This window comes from Patiria miniata, unplaced genomic scaffold, assembly GCF_015706575.1.
Source record: "Patiria miniata isolate m_02_andy unplaced genomic scaffold, ASM1570657v1 HiC_scaffold_5, whole genome shotgun sequence".
NCBI lineage: Eukaryota > Metazoa > Echinodermata > Asteroidea > Valvatida > Asterinidae > Patiria > Patiria miniata.
The window spans coordinates 39,307,632-39,326,428 of NW_024037072.1; the positions used below are offsets into that span (position 1 = coordinate 39,307,632).

The 18,797-nt window shown below is 38.7% G+C and overlaps 1 protein-coding gene across 2 annotated transcripts in view; it reads right to left on the minus strand.

Moving 5' to 3' along the window:
• Positions 1-2,213: 2,213 nt before the first annotated feature.
• Positions 2,214-18,797, minus strand: part of LOC119740888 (CCAAT/enhancer-binding protein zeta-like) — a 32,546-nt gene continuing 15,962 nt past the window's right edge. For both annotated transcript variants that reach the window (XM_038216356.1, XM_038216355.1), the window contains exons 17-24: positions 17,726-17,882; positions 10,742-10,874; positions 9,448-9,596; positions 8,604-8,673; positions 7,586-7,827; positions 6,322-6,545; positions 5,221-5,302; positions 2,214-4,029 (exon numbers count right to left, since the gene is read on the minus strand). In XM_038216356.1, the coding sequence (XP_038072284.1) occupies positions 3,833-4,029; positions 5,221-5,302; positions 6,322-6,545; positions 7,586-7,827; positions 8,604-8,673; positions 9,448-9,596; positions 10,742-10,874; positions 17,726-17,882 (1,254 nt within the window). In that variant the 3' untranslated portion in view covers positions 2,214-3,832. The remainder of the gene's footprint in view (positions 4,030-5,220; positions 5,303-6,321; positions 6,546-7,585; positions 7,828-8,603; positions 8,674-9,447; positions 9,597-10,741; positions 10,875-17,725; positions 17,883-18,797) is intronic.

Genomic DNA, 18,797 nt, shown 5'->3' on the forward strand with positions numbered 1-18,797 from the left:
AAACACAATACAAAATTAGGTCTTGGTCAGTTAACCAATAAAGATCCCCCCCCAAAAAAAAAAGAATGAAGAAGAAAACAAAGAAGAAGAAAAATTAAATTGGCTGCTCATTTGCCGAAATTGACCGAGAAAACCTATACTAAAAATACAATACGATAAGGAGTTATGCACTTTGAGACTAAAGCATAAAACTTCGTACGTTGGTTCTTCATGCAATGAATGTTATGATCGGATGTGAGAAAATGTTTCATATTTGCCTTCTGGTCACTTTCGTGAGGTCAAACTTTGTATACCCAGTTTATTGATATTCAAAGATGTATTATTCAAACCCTACTTTTCCACGACTCATATCTAATCTTACGATGATGAATTCTTACCATGATAATGAACCATCAAAGGTGGGGAAAGTTCATAGCTGGTGAAGTTATGGGCGTCGCCAGGATTTTTTTCTAGAGGGGGCAAAGCACACCCCCCCCCCAAAAAAAAATCCCTGTACTCTTCCAGCGTATTTCGATTTTTCGAGGGTGGACAGGGACATCAACCCTTACAACAATAATGTGTAAGTAATGGTATAAATTATAAGAGGCAAGCCAGACAAAGCTACAACAGTGCACCAGTGAATTTGGTAAAAGGGTTACAAAATGTGGCTGGTTATCGTGAACTAGAAATAATATGTTTTGGCTACTTTGATTCCGTGCAAAGATCATAAATCAGAAGTTTGAAGAATACAAATTATAAGGTAAACAAAGTTAATTGAACTGTCCCAGGGCAACGGAGATCTGATATGCTCTCCCCACATCGGAAATAATTTAAAATGGACAACGGAATATCAGTAGAACATCTGTGAAGTTTCAATAAGCCTCTGTACTAATGGCGTCACACTTTGTTTACGTGTGTGCTTTCCTATGGTGCTCAGTGGAGCGTGGACCCCACTGGCTCCATATATAGGCAATTGCACATGTAAACAAAGTGTGACGTCATTAGTACAGAGGCAACCTGTTGAAATGTTTTGTTGTCGTGATCATTTAAAGTCGGCACTCTCATGCGCCCTCCGATCGATATACATTATGGAACGTGTAATGGAAAAGTTAACATTTAAGCTTATACCTGTTTTGGTATTTGCAAATTTTGTGACGAAAGTATGCCCTATTTTCAATAACTTGGTGTCAAAATAGCCGCAAGACATCAGAATAACTGTCAGAGAAACTTGGCGGACTTTAATAAATGCATTGCGACGTTAGGAGCCAAAATGTACACGGAGGGGGGGGGGGGGGGGTTGCAGCCCCGCCCTGTTTGCGCAGCTCTTAATTTAAGTTAATTAGTCTGCCAAAAGGAACAGGCTCTTTAAAGTTATATTTTCATGTTCAAGAAGTGCCAAGGCATCAATAAAAATGGTTTCATTTTCCCAATTTAAATTGTGTAGTACATTTGCACAGTTTCAATTCAATCTCTTAGTCGGCACTGTCATGCACGCTTTCATGTACATGTACTTTTCAATGGGAAAAGTTTACATTTAGGCCTACCTGTGTTGGAAAATGGACATTTCGTGTCAAAGTTATGCCCTATTTTCATAAACTTGGTGTCGAAATCACCGCAAGACATCAGAACAACTGTTAAAGAAACTTGGCAGGATTAAACAAATGCCTTGCAACGATAGGAGGTAATTAAGGTAATTAGTCTGGCCTAAAACCACTCTTAAGTTATATTTTTATATTCCATGAGTGTTAAGGCATCAATACAAACTGGTTTCACTTTATCCTCTACCATTGCTAATGGTATCAGCAAAAAAGGAAAAAAAAGGGTGAAGGCCATGTCCACCCTCCACGCTTTTCGGGCCGTTTTTATGTTAATATGTCTGATCTAAAATCATTCTTAAGTCATATTTCCATAATCTACACATTTTGATTAAATGCAAAATTGGCCCCACTTGGCATGGCGCCAATGGGCCTTAGTCTGATCTAGCTATCTAAGAATGGCCATTCTGTGATCAGGGTCGATGATACTATGCTTTAAGACAATCAGGGGATTTGTTCCCGAAATTTTGATTAAACGCTATCCAGCTCTCCGTTTAGTTTGGTAAGTCAAGACTGTTTGGGTTATAATCAACCGAGATTATGGCATACCAAATTAGTCGCTGTTGCCTCTTCTACATGTCTATACAGCACAGTACGCGTTGGCATTGAAATTACAAGAAAACTTGAAGGAAAACCAAGTATCGAAGCTGCAAATCTTCAGAGTTTATTTCGAATAGTGTGACAATAATTCCTGTTAAATGTACCCTTAAGGAGACAAGAGGGGGCCTCGTAGCCGAGCGGTTAGAACGTGGAGCTACGGAGTGGACGGTTGGCAGTTCGAATCCCATTCGGACCAAAAACTGGAAAACTCTCTCTGACGACCCAACAGTAAAATGGGTACCTGATTCGTTCAGGGAAGGTAAGACGGCGAGAGGAGAGGACTGGGACCCGCCACTCATATACCACGCCCAAGACACAGTGGACCTCCAACATCCCACTGCCCCTATACGGCCAGTATGGCTACGGGACCTTTACCTTTACCTAAGGAGACATTGTTTTCGTCATTAGTTTTACCTTAGACACTGAATATTAGGGAGACATTTCAGTCTCCCGAATGTCACAACTCCTATTTAGAGGCAAAGTATACTGTCCCAAATAGGCTAGATCGATTGCTCGTGGTCCAAAACATAGAAATACCAAAATTTGTGGGGGTAGGATAAGGGAAAATTGGGGTTAGGGGTCATTAAAGTTGGAAACATTCTGTGCACAACCCTATGGGAATGTCCCCCTTTACCGTAATAATTACACAGAGTTTTTCCCAAAAGGCGGAAACTGGAAACGACACGAGTAAGATCATCATTCTTGTTCACTCAGATCGAAGAAAACCTCATGAGAGGTTTTCCTTGTTGGAATACTCCGATGATGAATAGGAAGATGGAGATGTAACACATTGATGACATCAGACTCAGACAAAAAGCATTCAAATTTGAAGAACGTTCATAGATCCCCTATTTTGAGTCAATTTTCTGAAATTTCAAGTTAAAGAAACAACAGTGCTATACTCAGGCTTCAAACAGTAAGAAGCGGACCTTTTCTATTGAAGAAGAAAACGTACTAGAACTGTGGAAAAAATATGAATGTCCAGAAGTCGTGAGACAATATTCGTATAATATATCACAATACAGTTGGTGTTGGTTTTTGAAAGTTTCTAATGCCATCATATACGTGTATTGACCAAATGTACCCAAAATTAATTAAAGCCCAAATAAAGAGCAAATGATTGTGAATGTACAGCAGCAATTGATATGAAAACGTCAGTTGGGACGTAAAGCCGTAGGTCCCGTGTGTTTTTTTAATGCACGGAAAAGAACCCAGTAATACTTATCGCTATTAAAGAGAAGGGGTTTGCCCCAGTGTTTCTGGCAGTGGCTGCAATATGCGCCGCAGCACCTTGTATACCCGTTATAAAAGGTGCTACATAATGGGTCTCATATTTCTCATGAACTTCATTTACCTGTCTTTAAAAATATACATAATTACCAGCGCCTTGAGCACCTAATTGTTGGTAGATACGTGCGCTATATCAGACTCTGGTATTATTATTACATGTATTATTAACATACAGAAGAAAGAGTATTAAAAATCCAGAAATCAAACTGGACTGTGTACTACTTTCATCAATCCTGTTCAAAACCGCCACAACTACCTAATGGATTTTGAATGATCTAAAAGGGGTAGGATTCATTTTATTGACATCCATTCCCAAAATCAGTGTCTGGATCGGTCTCACAAAGATCAAGTGAAAATGTCTCCAGTTATTATCTCTTTGATGACCTCTTTCGATTTGCCTTTCCGCCCGCTGATGATCCTCCCTTCTTCAGCTGCCTCCCCTGGCCCTTCTGGAAGGGCTTACCCTTGGGGAACTTGCCCTTTTTCTTGGCTAGCATCATGCTCTTGGGGTCTCGTCCTTGGACCCATTTGTCCCTCCTGATCTCCCAGTTCAGCTGCTTGGCATCTGTATTGATAAACACAAAGGAAAGCTTAATCCTAAACTTTACAGTGGCCTTAGGGCGTGTATCGCTTCTCAAAAGTGGGGGGGGGGGGGACAAACCTTGATCAGAACTAATGCGAGTGCGAAGCCCTTACGGCATTTTTTTTCTTTCTTCTAGATGTTTTGTGGTGCGATCTGAGAAATTTCTGACCACTTTAACCAAATTGTTTTGAGCAAAAGTTCATCATTCAAACAGCATTTTCGAGTTTGTAGTCATTGAATCGGCTATTTATGGATGAAAACAGAGGGGGGGGGGAACAAATGATATGATATCCCCCCACTTTAAAAAGTAGGAGAGGGGGTGGGGACATGTCCCCCCGTCCCCCACAGATTGACGCCAATGCAGTGGCCTGAGAGGTAAGAAATGTCATATGAGTCTATAAAGTCTGTGTATACATGTGGCCTAATACAAATATCCAGTGTTTGACGGATACTGGTTTACAAATACATTATCGTATTGGATACTCATGACTTTTTCCTCATAAATGTTCACAAAATCTGTTCCGCCCACATTGGCACATGTGTCTTTTAACAGTAGGATAGCGGGACACTTTTCATGGAGGGCTTTACCGAAAATATAATAAGTGTGATGGTAAAAGGGATGGGGGGGGGGGGGGGCGGTGGCAGCTTTTTATCATCAATGCTCTGAGGTGCTGCTCATAATGTATAGTGTTTTTGTCCCTTAGGCCAAAAAAAAAAATATTCGGTCTCTGGTCAGACCAAAGTTACGGAATTGACGCGGCTTTTTTTTTTTTTTGCTTTTTTTTTTTTCTTCAAGCTTGGAAAGTACAGACAAGGTGGGGTACTATTTTGCTTTTTTGATGTCCTCATGTACATTGTTGTCCTCCATAATTTGCCTTGGTGCTCTCGATCATTTGCCTTGGTGCAATTTCCCATTCCTTGGTGCTCTTTGGTAAAAAAAATTGAGGAGGTGCGGCAATAGAGGGCGCTTTCTTTTCCTTTTTAGGAGGGTCAGGGTTAGTCATTTGGAAAAAGTCATTTTTTAAACTTTTTTTTTTACAGCGAGAGATTTTATTCTCATTTTTGAATATGATGATTGAAAAACAATAGTTTTCAACAAATTTGACAGCTATATCAGAGACCTATTCAAACACTCCATAATACAAAGGCTAAAATTGTTCAATAGCATCATACCTGCGTTGTCCTTGTTTGCCATGGCATTTAGTCCAATGCTGTCAAACTTGGCTCCAACATGGTCGTCCATCAATGATGAAAACTAGACGAATAAATAAACAACATAGCTACAATATCTAGAGATCAAAATGGTTTTCCACAACATTTAGGCCAGATGAAAGCTTTGCATATCTGGTATACTTGCTTAAAATACTGGAGCAAGTACAAGTGAGAACTATGCATGGTTCATCCAGACCACAGTTTTAAGTGTCAAGTTATAAACTATTATCATGATGCGGTCATCTTGATTTTTTTTCCCATTCAAATAGTCGGGTTTCTGTTTGCACACAAAAAACATTATCACTCAGTACTGTTATTGGATACAGGGAACAAGATTGAAATGGTGGCAGCATGATAAAGGGTTATTACTCAAGACCAGCCTACCCAGGTTGGACTCATTGCTTGTTACCAATACAGTCACATTCCTGCTTGAGTCAAAAGACCTAAGACATAATAACATCACACATTGTTTACATGTGCGCTTTCCTATGGGAGCCATAGTATCGCAAACTGAGACTGGCTTAATTTTCAGCAATTGCTTTTTTCATTTATGATTCAGGGATAATAATTTCTGTAATGATAGTATGATGTAGAAGCCCATGGTATGATGCATAATAACTTGCACCTTGCGAGTTCAAGACGCCTGACTTGAAGCACATGTAGCTTGTTATAATGTAAGTCACCACAAAGGATCCAAGGATCCCAGTGTTGATGAGCCTTTGACTTCAGTAGAGTCATTTGCTGGCAGTAACTGAAGCTGAGTCATGACTTGAGTGGAGCTGAGTCACTGATAATAGCAATGAGTCTGACTTCATTAATTAACTATTTGATTATCTTATGTCTTTGTTTTCTCTTCTAAAGGCACTCCCCTACAAGCCTTGGCTTATTAGGATTGTGCCTCCACAATATTGTATTTTGCTTTCTGTTATGTTATTGTTTCAGTATGGAAATAAATGTAGTATTGAATTAAATTGAATTGAATTGACTCAAGTTGAGTCGCTACTGCTCGACTGATTAAAAACACCGCCTTTCTGCCTGAGGAATTTCCATGGCCGTCCATACCTCTTCTGCCGTTGCCTGTAAGCTACCTCCACTCTGCCCGGCTCCTTCTACCTTCCTCCGCTTCTTGCCGCCCCTCTTTGCCGCCCCACCTTTTCTCTTCCCGGTTCCCATGGCTCCTAGAAAGTCCATCTCCCTCTCGGAATCCGAGTCTTTGTCAGCATCAGCTTGTCTGGTGGGTTTCTTGGTTTTCCGTTTGGTTGCCTTAGCTGGTGATGGATGCTCTTCTGAAGTCGACAAACAGTTTGAATACATAAGGAGAAAAATGTGCGAAGATGGAGTTTTCAACTAAAGCTTACGACTTGTTAGGAGCCTACTCATAGACCTCGGTCCCAAAACTTATCATCTCCTTTGAGAGAATTAATGATTTTTAATCACTGATTAAAAATCAGAGTACAAAGGGGGTACTGCAATCGATTTGACATATGATGGATTTTCGAACCCTACACTAACATTATTTTTGGATTAGCCCTACTGTCTGAGACATCCATAAATGTCTGAGTCTAACTGAGTCTCAGATACAGAATTTATTGAAATTATCATTGAAATTATCAAAGTGCTTTGAAATGATTTGGTGCTCCAGGAAGCCTGTCACAGTTGACTATCTACGGGAAGACCACGTACCACATTATGTTGGCAGTATCTTTAAAAACACAGATTCCCTTTAAGATCAGCTACCAGTTGCTATATGAGACATGACCCAGTGTAGAGCCATTATATGGCCGATTTATATGACAATACAGGTTGTCCCACCAATTAATCAAGGTACATTGCATGTGGGTTTTGGAATATTTTCAAATTACCTCTTAAAGTCAGATAACCAGTCTACCATACAAACTTTATATCATTCAAATCGATGTATTGGAACAAACACTATGCTTCATCGAACTCAAGGGTTGAAAATCGTCTTAGGCCACTTTCCTTGAAAGTAAGAAAGCGCAGTAAGAGAAATACACAAAGGATTTATTTCCTTTGTTCAAGAGTAACGTGCGACTTATTCTACGGCTTCGATCTGTTAACTTGATAAATAAAGAAGTGGCCCATGTGGTTTTTCAAGTCCCATATTGGGAGTGCTGTATCTTTTGAACAAAACATCCTAATGAAACCAACTAAAAAGTACTTGGAACACCAATTACTTACTCAGCAATACATTAGACATGATTTTGAATACTACCCCCACTTTTCTGAAAACATGCCCGATTCAACTGGTTTTTTTGTGGGACAACCTGTATAAGAAACTAAGGATATTTGCGGTAAACAAACTGACCTGCCGAATCTGATTCCCCAAAACCTTCCTCGTCAAATTCATCATTGGCAATCTTGAATTCATCATCATTGTCATCGTCATCTTGATCGTCATCGGTGGAGTCAAAGTTGTCCTCTCCTATCTCACTTCCTTCATCCTCATCGTCTGGATAATCAAAGTCCTCCTCACTCTCACTTGAGTCATCTTCAGAAGCTTTGCCCTTCTGCTTTGTTGTCTTGTCTTTCTTCTTCCGTTTCACCTCACTAAGAAAAAAGGAACAGATGCCAAGAAACTATACCCAAATTTCTTGACAGTCGGTTGGCAATGGGTGATATAAAAACTCCAAAATAAATACGTATGCCATCTCAGTGGATTAAGGCAATCTTTCCACTTGTGCATTTTCAGGTTTGTGTTCATCGCATAGTAAGGCCTACAGTTTAGATAATTTGGAGCAAACATAAGCAACAGAAACTGAATCAAAACAGTCTGAAAACAAAATCTGGAAAGGCGGCATTAGGCTACAGGTCAGTCTGCGTCCAAATCACCTTGGGCAAAACATATCCTGTCAAGTGGAATGCATTAGAACCAGAAGTTTAGTAGCCCTCTTAATCAATTTGCCCCAGGATTATTTTTGGCCGAAAAACACCAGTTTTGAAAAAGGTAAGATACTTCTTAAAATTAAGTCAAACACCACAAACACTGACTCTTGAGAGTCATTTGTACAATATTTCTACTACACTTCTCATCGCAACTTCATATTTTCCCACAATTCAGGGCCCCGCAGAGCCGTGTACAGCAACCAAGTTCAAGTTCAAAACAAGATGTGTGTCGAACCACTGACGTGTATACAAATTCACTGCCAGAGACTCGGAGAGAGCATGACAATTAAACCCATCTACTGCCACTGTACATTGCCAGATCTTGTTTACACACCCTTCAGCATTGACCTTTTCTAAAATTAATATAATGAACATAAAAAAGGCATCATTTTTAATAGAAAAAGGGGGATTTTCATGTTAATCATCATCTTAGAACTCACCCAGCAAAGTCCATAACATCATCATCATCATCATCATCATCTTCATCAGTATCTTCCAAGTCCACTGTTTCTATAACATGGCAAAAAATACAAAGACACCTTCCCAAAGTAATTTAAGGCTACAAGGCTTTGGAACTGGTCTGATAAAGCCACGTATGATCATTTGCAATTACCCGGAGAAGTATCTTGTCGATAAAGACAGAAATCTTGTGCAAAATGAAGATACATGTAGGACAGTTTTAAAAATCTGCGAAATTATTCCGCCTGAATTGGAATCGTTTGGAAGAAAATTTACATTAAAGATGGCTTCTAAATATGGTGTCCGCAGGAACACTGTTTTAGGTGCGTTAAAAACCAAAATTTAGTTACCCAAAACAATAAGCCAGTTCGGTATTCAACTACACATGCTCACAATGATATGGGTCACGGGTCATTCAGGATAATCGAAGACGTATGAACGCGCGCGGAGATGGGCACCTGACGCTCGTGCACTATTTACATCCAGAATGGGCATCTGTGTAACATCGCGTATCATCATCGCGTCAGCGATTTTATACCGAATGACCTTTGACCTGGACTACTTCATCGACATACCAAACTGGCTTACTGTGTATACATTTTCTCCATTTTCTCAAAATGTTTGGCACTGTGGAAATAAACTAAACTGAACTGAACTGAAATGTCTAGTACCCACCAACCAAACATTTTAGCAGGTTGCCATGCCGCCTACTTAAACAAACAGACACGTTCAACCCCAAAAAATGCTTGAATATGGAATTAATTTGACAGATTTTTTTTTTAATATGTGACATTACATCTCCAGAGAGCATATTTCAACCCTTACCAAGTATCCTGTCAAATTCATCATCGTCAACACTTGATGCATCGCTGTCAAATTCAAAGTCATCCTCATCATCATCATCCTCCTTGACACTTTTCTCTTTTTTTCTGTCGGTGACTTGTTGGGGTTTCTTCCCTTTTGAGGTGAAATACCTGGAGGACAATATGGATACATCAGGTAGAGACTAAAGTAGCATCTAGATGGATGTACACATGGCAGAATGTGTACATTTTGGTACAAAATAAAAGCTGATAAATTGCATCGCCATGCAAGAGGCTATTCTGTAAAGGTAATTTGAAGTTTGTGGAAACAATATAATGTGAAGTGAACATTTATACAGGGTGTCCCAAAAAATACCCAATCATATTTTCAGGAACTTCATGATACATGTACTGGTTTTCACGTATGTGACAGGAAATTTTCTGAAATGAACAATAATCTTTATTTCATCCAAAACAACCAACCATTCAAGAGTTACGCCCATTTTAGTGAAGCAATGTCATGTCTTTACAGTGAAGTAAAATTCCTTAAGTTGATCAATAAGCGGGGACAGTGAGGAGTGCTGATTTTTGTTTGCTTATGATTGTGCAGTTTAGTTGGCCAAACAATCAGAAAGTATTCAAACCTATTTAATTTACAAAACCAGAAGCATCACAGTGCTTGATTAAATTTGGGGTAAAGTGTTATTTTTTCAATGACTGCCAGCTATTTATCGACAATGTCAATCACTGTTAATTTATCATCTCAAACATGCTGGTCTGCAGACATAATGGGCACGCATCAGCCTTTTAAAAAATGTTTAAACGTTTAATACGGGAATAAATGTGTGCTTCAGACATTTTAAACACTATGTTTAAGACCGGTTGGAGAATGAATGCTGATAATTACCCGAGCCAAAGGCGAGGGTAATTATCAGCATCCAGACTCCAACCGGTCTTAAACAGAGTGTTTAATACCGACCAAGCACATATTGTTTCCCATTCATAAATACCTTTTCGGTCAAATAAAAATCAAGACTTTTCAATCCAAAAGTCAAAACAAGTTAGAAATAATAAATTTTCAACGATTTTGATCAACAAAACATCCCTCTGGCGATACAATGGTAAGGCCCTCTGGTAAACAACTCCTTATATTGAGATTGACGCATGCGATGTGGCGCAGTTGTCTCGACCAATGGGAATGGGCAAACTGTCTTAGGTATTTATGAATGGTATTTAAAATATTGGCTCAAAGTTTCTGCAAATTAAACGCAAAGTCACAAATAAAACTGAATTACAACGTTTAGTATGAGACCCACTTGTGAAAGAAGAGCTCATCGATAGGGATCTTCTCCTGGGCCGTCTTGAGGTAATCCTTGGTGTTGACAGCCATCAGTCGGATGGCGGAGGGCTTGTAGGATTTGCCTTTGGGCTCCATGATGGACACTTTCACTGCAAAAATGGAACACATATGCAACCGGCTATAGTGGAGCTGCTAAGCGAAAAATCGTGCACTTTCTGGTAAAAGCATGAAATTTGGCAGGTGGGGTCAAAATGGGCTAAAAATCATTTTAAGATCGGGACCCATCCTGGATCTTGCCCATTTTGGGGGCGGAGCTTGATTTTTCAAAAAAGGGGTTGCAAACAATACAAACTCATGAAAACTGTATTTAACATCAAATTTCCTTGTTTTTTTACGCTTTGAAATAAACTTAAACATGAAATAAGACATTCTAGCATTCTAACACCTGTTATTTTCCACCCATTTTGTGGGCGTGGTCTAAATGGTAAAAGAGGCGGTATACATTAGCAGTTTGGTTCTAATATGGAAAACATCATTCAGTTTGGTGGTAAAATTCTGAAAATTGGCATGTCCAATTGAAATGGGCTAAACATAATTTTTAGAGGTGAACGCATCTTGGATCTTGCCCATTTGGGGGGCGGAGCTTGATTTTTCAAAAAGGGGAGTGCAAAAAAAGAAAACTCAGAAAACTGTATTTTACATCCACTTTGTTTCTCATGCTTTGAAACAAAGTGGATGTAAATTCTAACATTCTAACACGTGTTATTTTCACCCTTTTGCGGGCGTGGCCTAAATATGTAAAGAGGCGGTACATTAGAGCAGCTTGATTCAAACGAGGGAAAATCATCATTTTTGCTGGTAAAAACACAACTTTTTTATCGGTTAACTATGGGTGGGTGTGTGGGTGTGTGTTCCTGCATGGCATTACGCCTGAGGACAGACAACAAAAGGAGCACAAAGGGGCCATTGATCCTCGAAGGAAGGTGCCTATTGTCCTCGAACGCAGGTTTGTGTGCTTAGTCTATGGGAGAGTGTTATATTACAGGGACAAAGGAAAACACAAAGCCAATGCTCGGAAGCATAGCAAAAAACGACTGGGTGTGCGTGTGTGTGTTCGGACAAATCTAATCAGCGCGATAACTTGAGAAATACTTAACATATGAACTTCAAATTTGCTTTGTGTATTGTTCTTGGTAATCCTATGAGGCCTATTGAATTTGGGGCCGAAAGGTCAAGGGTCCGAAAGGTCAAGGGTCAAGGTCACAGTGGCTGAAACAATAGAAATTTTGTCAGCGCGATAACTTGAGAAATACTTTACATGCGAACTTCAAATTTGGTTTGTGGATCGTTCTTGGTAATCCAAATAGGCCTATCGCAGTGGGGGTCGAAAGGTCAAGGGTCAAGGTCACAGTGGCTAAAACAATAGAAATCTTGTATTTATTTTGAGATCATAGGGATTAGGGATTAATTCATATAAAACCTACAGAAGACACTAATGCTGTCAATGAATGTTCCATGTGACCAAGGTACATAAGTTGATGTTAAAAGAGTGGTGTTATGTCATGGGAACAGTCACGGTTGCGGGGCATTTGTGTTTGTAAAAACACCTGACTTGTTTGTATTGGGCATTCCTCACTTAACATTTCCATTATTTGTTTAATTGTTGTAAAATCCTTCCGGTTTTATGTTATATTCACTTCTCAGTGCACTTCCAGTAGCACCGTAAGTAATTGACAAATGGCTTTGTACACGGGAATCCAAGACATTGCCTGAGGCAATGCCTGCCACATTACAAAAGTATGATAACGGTGGTCCATTCTTTTGAGAAAGTTATAATTCAAACTAGATTTATGTTTGTGGACAAACACAGGACTGTTTCGGTATTTTTTTGTGACTTGTGACATGTAAAGTTTCAAGTATATGTTCCATCAAGGAAGGGTGTGTAGTTCTGTTTATAATAAATGGTGGTATATAATATGTGATTATATTCTCATAGGGCTGTGAATTATGACGTCACATGTCACGTGATGACGTCACATCAAGTTTCATCTATAACTATAATATTATGGTAAAGAACAACTTCGCCAGAGCATACATCATTGAAAGCAAGTTCACATTTTTCACCAATTTTAAATTACAAGGCACTTCCGGTTTCAACCGGAAGAAAGGGTCACGTGATTTTGCACATAATATAAAAAATGAAGACCCTCGATAATTCTATCATATCCCAAGAAAATCATGTTCAGGTCTCTCACAGTTGATTTTATATTGACTTTTAAATATCAAATCTATTAATCTCTAATGAGACGTCACGTAACCCATTATGACGTCATCATGACGTCACTTCAATTTTCATCTATAACACATCCCGGTCTAGGTACATACCAACTTTCAACCCAATCGGACCAGTGGTTCTGTAGATATTGGCCTTCAAAATATGCAATTTTAATATGACTTCACATGTCACGTGACGTCATATTAAAAATAAAAAGATGAAATACAAAAAATCACCATGTCTGTTTGCAAACAGAACACAGGGCTTTTCGCATTTTACAAATGTTTATGTTTCGTTGGTCCTTTTGCAGTCACTTGTCATAGTGCTTCATGCAGTTAAAGGTTGTTCAAATGCTTAGAATAATTCCTAAAATATAATTTTATCACATGACGTCACATGCCCTGCAATGACGTCATCTTTAAAACCCTTCTCAATACACATTTTTTCATTGTGGTCTTGGTTTGAATCAAGTTTAATGTCAATCCGATGAAAGAAAGTGTGCAATTTTGGAAGCAGAATAAAATCATAAATATTTAAAAAATCATTAAAAAAATCAAACGATGACGTCATCGTGACGTCACTTCGGACTTTGCATACTAGTACCATTATCTACCTACCCAAGTTTTTCAAAAATGTTGTGCAAATACCTATTACCTTACAAACCAAATACAAAAAGAATTTTTAACTTTGCATGTTGCGTTCGTGAGATATGGCTAAACGGTCCAAAAATTCAAATATTCATATAAAATCTCAGGATGGCGTCATTATGACCTCACTTCATTTTTTTTTTACCTATAACACATCCCGGTCTGGCCACATACCAAACGCTTATAGTGTAGCAAAACCTAAAAGGTAAAAACTAATTATTTTCAGAATTTAGCAAACGGTTTTTAGTAAAAGTGTTTGCTTAATTTTCATTCATACAGATGCGAGTAAATGCTTCAAAGTGGTAGCAAAAGCAAATGCCATGTTTTATTCATACAAACATGGTATCATTTGTACTTTATGAACTTTAATAAATGCAGTAATTTTTGCGCAGAATTATTTTACTTTATAATTTCAAGGTTGCCCCAACCCAGCCTTGTAAATGACAAGTGCATATATGAAATCCGAAGCATTTACTCCTTTATATTCATACGAAACGAAGTAAACGATAAATATTTTTTTTCTGGTAATGAAACCAAGGATCCTCGCAAACAATAGCTCGTAAACCCCGAAAAAAACAACGTATAGAGTAGACAATGAGAAGAAATTACAGTTTTAGAGGTGGGAGGAAAACCCCAGAAGAATAGTCTGGGGAAAACCCATGGAATCAGGTAGGGACTGAAAACCCAATCCACATGTAGACCATGGGTGCCGATGCACAGCGCATTGTGCGCGTAAATGGCATTGCGTTCGTCACGTTTGGTGCGCTTTTTTGTATCTGTCCTTCAGCACGTGACCCTCCCCAGTGCCGCTTTCCGTTTCGGTTACGATAATTTTATTTTCTGCAAACCTATAAATGGTAAAGCTTACATTTTGCAGGCCATTTGCTCAAGAGCAAATGGTCTTCAGTAAAAGCCTTTGATTAATTTTTATTCATACAGATGGGAGTAATGCAAATGCCAGTGTTTATTCATACGAACTACCGTATGGTATTATTTGTACTTTTTCGCGATTAACATTAATAAATGCAGTAATTTTAACATTAATAAATGCAGTAATGCAAATGCCAGTCTTTATTCATACGAACTACCGTATGGTATTATTTGTACTTTTTCGCGATTTACATTTATAAATGCAGTAATTTTTGCGCAGAATTATGTATTTTAATATCTTCAAGGTAGCCCCAACCCAACCTTGAAATATGACAGTAAATTTTTGAAATCTGAAGCATTTACTCCGTTTTATTCATAAGAAACGAAGTAAACGCTTATAGTGTCGCAAAAGCTTAAAGGTAAAAACTAATTATTTTCAGAATTTAGCAAACGGAATTTAGTAAAAGTGTTTGCTTAATTTTCATTCATACAGATGCGAGTAAATGCTTCAAAGTGGTAGCAAAAGCAAATGCCATGTTTTATTCATACAAACATGGCATCATTTGTACTTTTGTAATTTTTGCGCAGAATTATTTTACTTTATAATTTCAAGGTTGCCCCAATCCAGCCTTGTAAATGACAAGTGCATATTTGAAATCTGAAGCATTTACTCCTTTATATTCATACGAAACGTACAGATGGGAGTAATGCAAATGCCAGTTTTTATTCATACGAACTACCGTATGGTATTATTTGTACTTTTTCGCGATTAACATTAATAAATGCAGTAATTTTTGCGCATAATTCATTGTGTGTAATTATGTGCTTTATATTCATACGAAACGAAGTAAACGATAAATATATTTTTTTTCTGGTAATGAAACCAAGGATCCTCAAAAGTGCATGCCCCAGGCACTGTAGCTCGCAAACCCCCCCAAAAAAAACCCGTAGAGAGAAGACAATGAGAAGAAATTACAGTTTTAGAGGTGGGAAGAAAACCCCAGAAGAATAGTCTGGGGAAAACCCATGGAATCAGGTAGGGACTGAAAGCCAATCCACATGTAGACCATGGGTGCCGATGCACAACGCATTGTGCACGTAAACGGCATTGCGTTCGTCACGTTTGGTGCGCTTTTTTTGTATCTGTCCTCCAGCACGTGACCCTCCCCCGTGCCGCTTTCCGTTTCGGTTACGATAGTTTTATTTTCTGCAAACTTATAAACGTGTAAAGCTTTACATTTTGCAGGCCATTTACTCAAGAGCAAATGGTTTTTAGTGAAAGTGTTTGCTTAATTTTCATTCATACAGATGCGAGTAAATGCTTCGAAAGTGGTAGAAAAAGCAAATGCCATGCTTTATTCATACAAACATATGGTATCATTTGTACTTTAGAACTTGAATAAATGCAGTAGTTTTTGCGCAGAATTTTTTTGCTTTATAATTTCAAGGTTGCCCCAACCCAGCCTTGTAAATGACAAGTGCATATTTGAAATCTGAAGCATTTACTCCTTTTTATTCATACGAAACGAAGTAAACGATTATTGGCCAAAAAAGGCTCTGGTTTCTGGTATGCGCGCGTCGCCATAGCGCGTCGGTAATGTAAGATGATGTCTTTCAATGTAAGATGATGTCTCAAACCACCAAACTCACTGGTTTCGACTGAAATCCTGCTGCTGCACAATTTTAACGTGTTATTTCTCATAAAATTATTTCTCATGTCTAAGTTTATTTCAAGCATGAAGAACAAAGGAAAATGGATGTTAAATACAGTTTTTCTTAGTTTTTTTATTTTTTGCACTCCCCTTTTTGAAAAATCAAGCTCCGCCCCCAAATGTGCAAGATCCAAGATGTGTTCACCTCTTAAAATTATTTTCAGCCCATTTTAACTTGTCCTGCCAATTTTCAGGATTTTACTACCAAACCGAAAAATGTTTTCCATAATTATTAGAACCAAACTGCTAATATATACTGCCTCTTTTGTACATTTAGGCCACGCCCACAAAATGGGTAGAAATTAACTGGTGTTAGAATGCTAGAATGTTATATTTTATGTTTAAGTTTATTTCAAACCATAGAAAAACAAGGAAAATGGATGTTAAATACAGTTTTTATGAGTTTGTATTGTTTGCACCCCCTTTAAAAAAAAATCAAACTCCGCCCCCAAAATGGGCAAGATCCAGGATGGGTCCCGATCTTAAAATGATTTTTAGCCCATTTTGACCCCACATGCCAAATTTCATGCTTTTACCACAAAGTGCACGATTTGGGCCAAAAATGGACCTAAGCAGCTCCACTACTATGAGTCAGGTTGGCGCGCAGTGGTTCTTTCCTCGCCTTTCACCTCTATGGTCCAGGTTTCATTCCTGCCCAGGTCTACCGGTACATGTGGATTGGGTTTTCAGTCCCTACCCAATTCCCTGGGTTTTCCTCTTACCTCTACATATGTAATTTCTTGATTGTCTTTTCTCTAAGGGTTTCTTCAGGATCGCAAGCTACAGTGCCTAGGGCACTTTTGAGTAATCCTCAAATGATAATTAATAATAATAATAATAATAATTACCTTGGATTAGACATTTGGGAGACATTCCAATAGACTTGTGAAATTTTTCAAACTTAAATGTGCCCTAACCCAATATTCCCTAAATCCTTTTTCCTTGAATTTTGATAATTTTACTAATTAGAACAGGAGCTACAAACATAACCTAATTGCAACAGTAAAATTTTGCCTCTAAAGGGGGCTGTGACATTAGGGAGACATGTCTCCCTAATGACTGGTGTCTCCCTCCGTTCTAAAAAATTACGATAATGTGCCTCCCAAAGGTACCATTTAGTCGTGTTAATGCACTGGAAGGGTCCTCACTCTGTGTAGTCTTGTGACACACAAACTGTACCTTGCATCTCACTATCCGATATGGGTGTGCAAGGCACAGACATGTCACTAACTGCATATGAGTGTGATGGGATAATCAAGCCATGCTAAAAGGCATCGTTGGGTGTTATAATTTGCAATGGCACAGCCGACAGGAAATGGAGCATGCAACCAAATTTGTATAATACTTGCCAGAATTGGAACAAAACCCAACTACTACACTTTTTACCAGTCTACAACCCATGTTTAATAAAAAATACGAATATTAATGAGTATAGCAAATGAATATAATATAATTGTTAAAAAAAGGGGGGGAGGGAGGGGTAAAGCATAAATTACCCTTCTCTGTTTGTTTCTTGGGGTTTCTGTACACAAAGCGATCCAGGAAGCGCATCTGTGTGAAATCCTGCAGGGGGTTGCCCATGTAGTGTACCTTCAGACCCTCGCGTATGGTCTTAGCGAAGAGCGCCACCGAGGGATGGTAGTGGTTCTGCAGCTGCAAATCATCAAATGCAAAAAGGATTTTAGCGGAGCAAAAGAGCTGAAATCTGCATTTTTGTACATGAAATATAAGACAGAAATTGGAGTGGTAAGTCCTTGATTGTTAATGTGAACCAGTGTTAAAGGTATAGTCCATCGTTTGTAATTTGTGCATTTTGTTCATTTGAAGCAACAAACGTTCTCAAAATCTAAAGAAGGGTGATAAACAACTAACCTGATGAAGTTTCAGCTCAGCTTCAGCTGTATTTTTCGAGAACAACATTCTAGGATCTCGATTTCAAATCAAAAGTTGCTGAATCATGTTTTGAATTGGGCCTGAATTCAGCATCCGAGACACGTTCTCAATGAGCCGAATGCAGCTACACGATGTAGCGCACTGATCTGACGTCGTGTCAACGCTTGCGTGCGCTTCGCCGTTTAAAAAAACGAACTACTAACGGAAATTTCCAATGGTGCGTCTTGAGGTTGAGTGAAAATAAATCCCGCGCCTCGTTCCTTTCTCTTCAAAATAATCCCGGCGAGAACTGGTTAAATAGCGGTGAAATTTTGGGGGAAACAAAATAGCTAAAAAACACATGGCAGAGGGTTTGGAAAGCTGCTGAGGGCCCTGGAGCAATGTAGGGTCTATGGCATAGGTTTGTATTTGCCTAAAAGGAAGCCCTTAAAATACCCATTTTCTTTTGCTTTATACATGTATAGACGCTTATAGTTATAGACACCTTCACAAATTCAAGATTTCAAAAGGGATTTTTTTTCCTTTTTTTTAATCTGACAAGTAAGGTCACACATTACAAGGGATGAGAAACAATGACAAATGAATGCCTTTGACACACTTCACTTCAATGGCTTGTCAGTTGGGAGGACTTGTGTAGTTGTTTTTGTCTGAATAACATCCACAGGAATGCTGAAA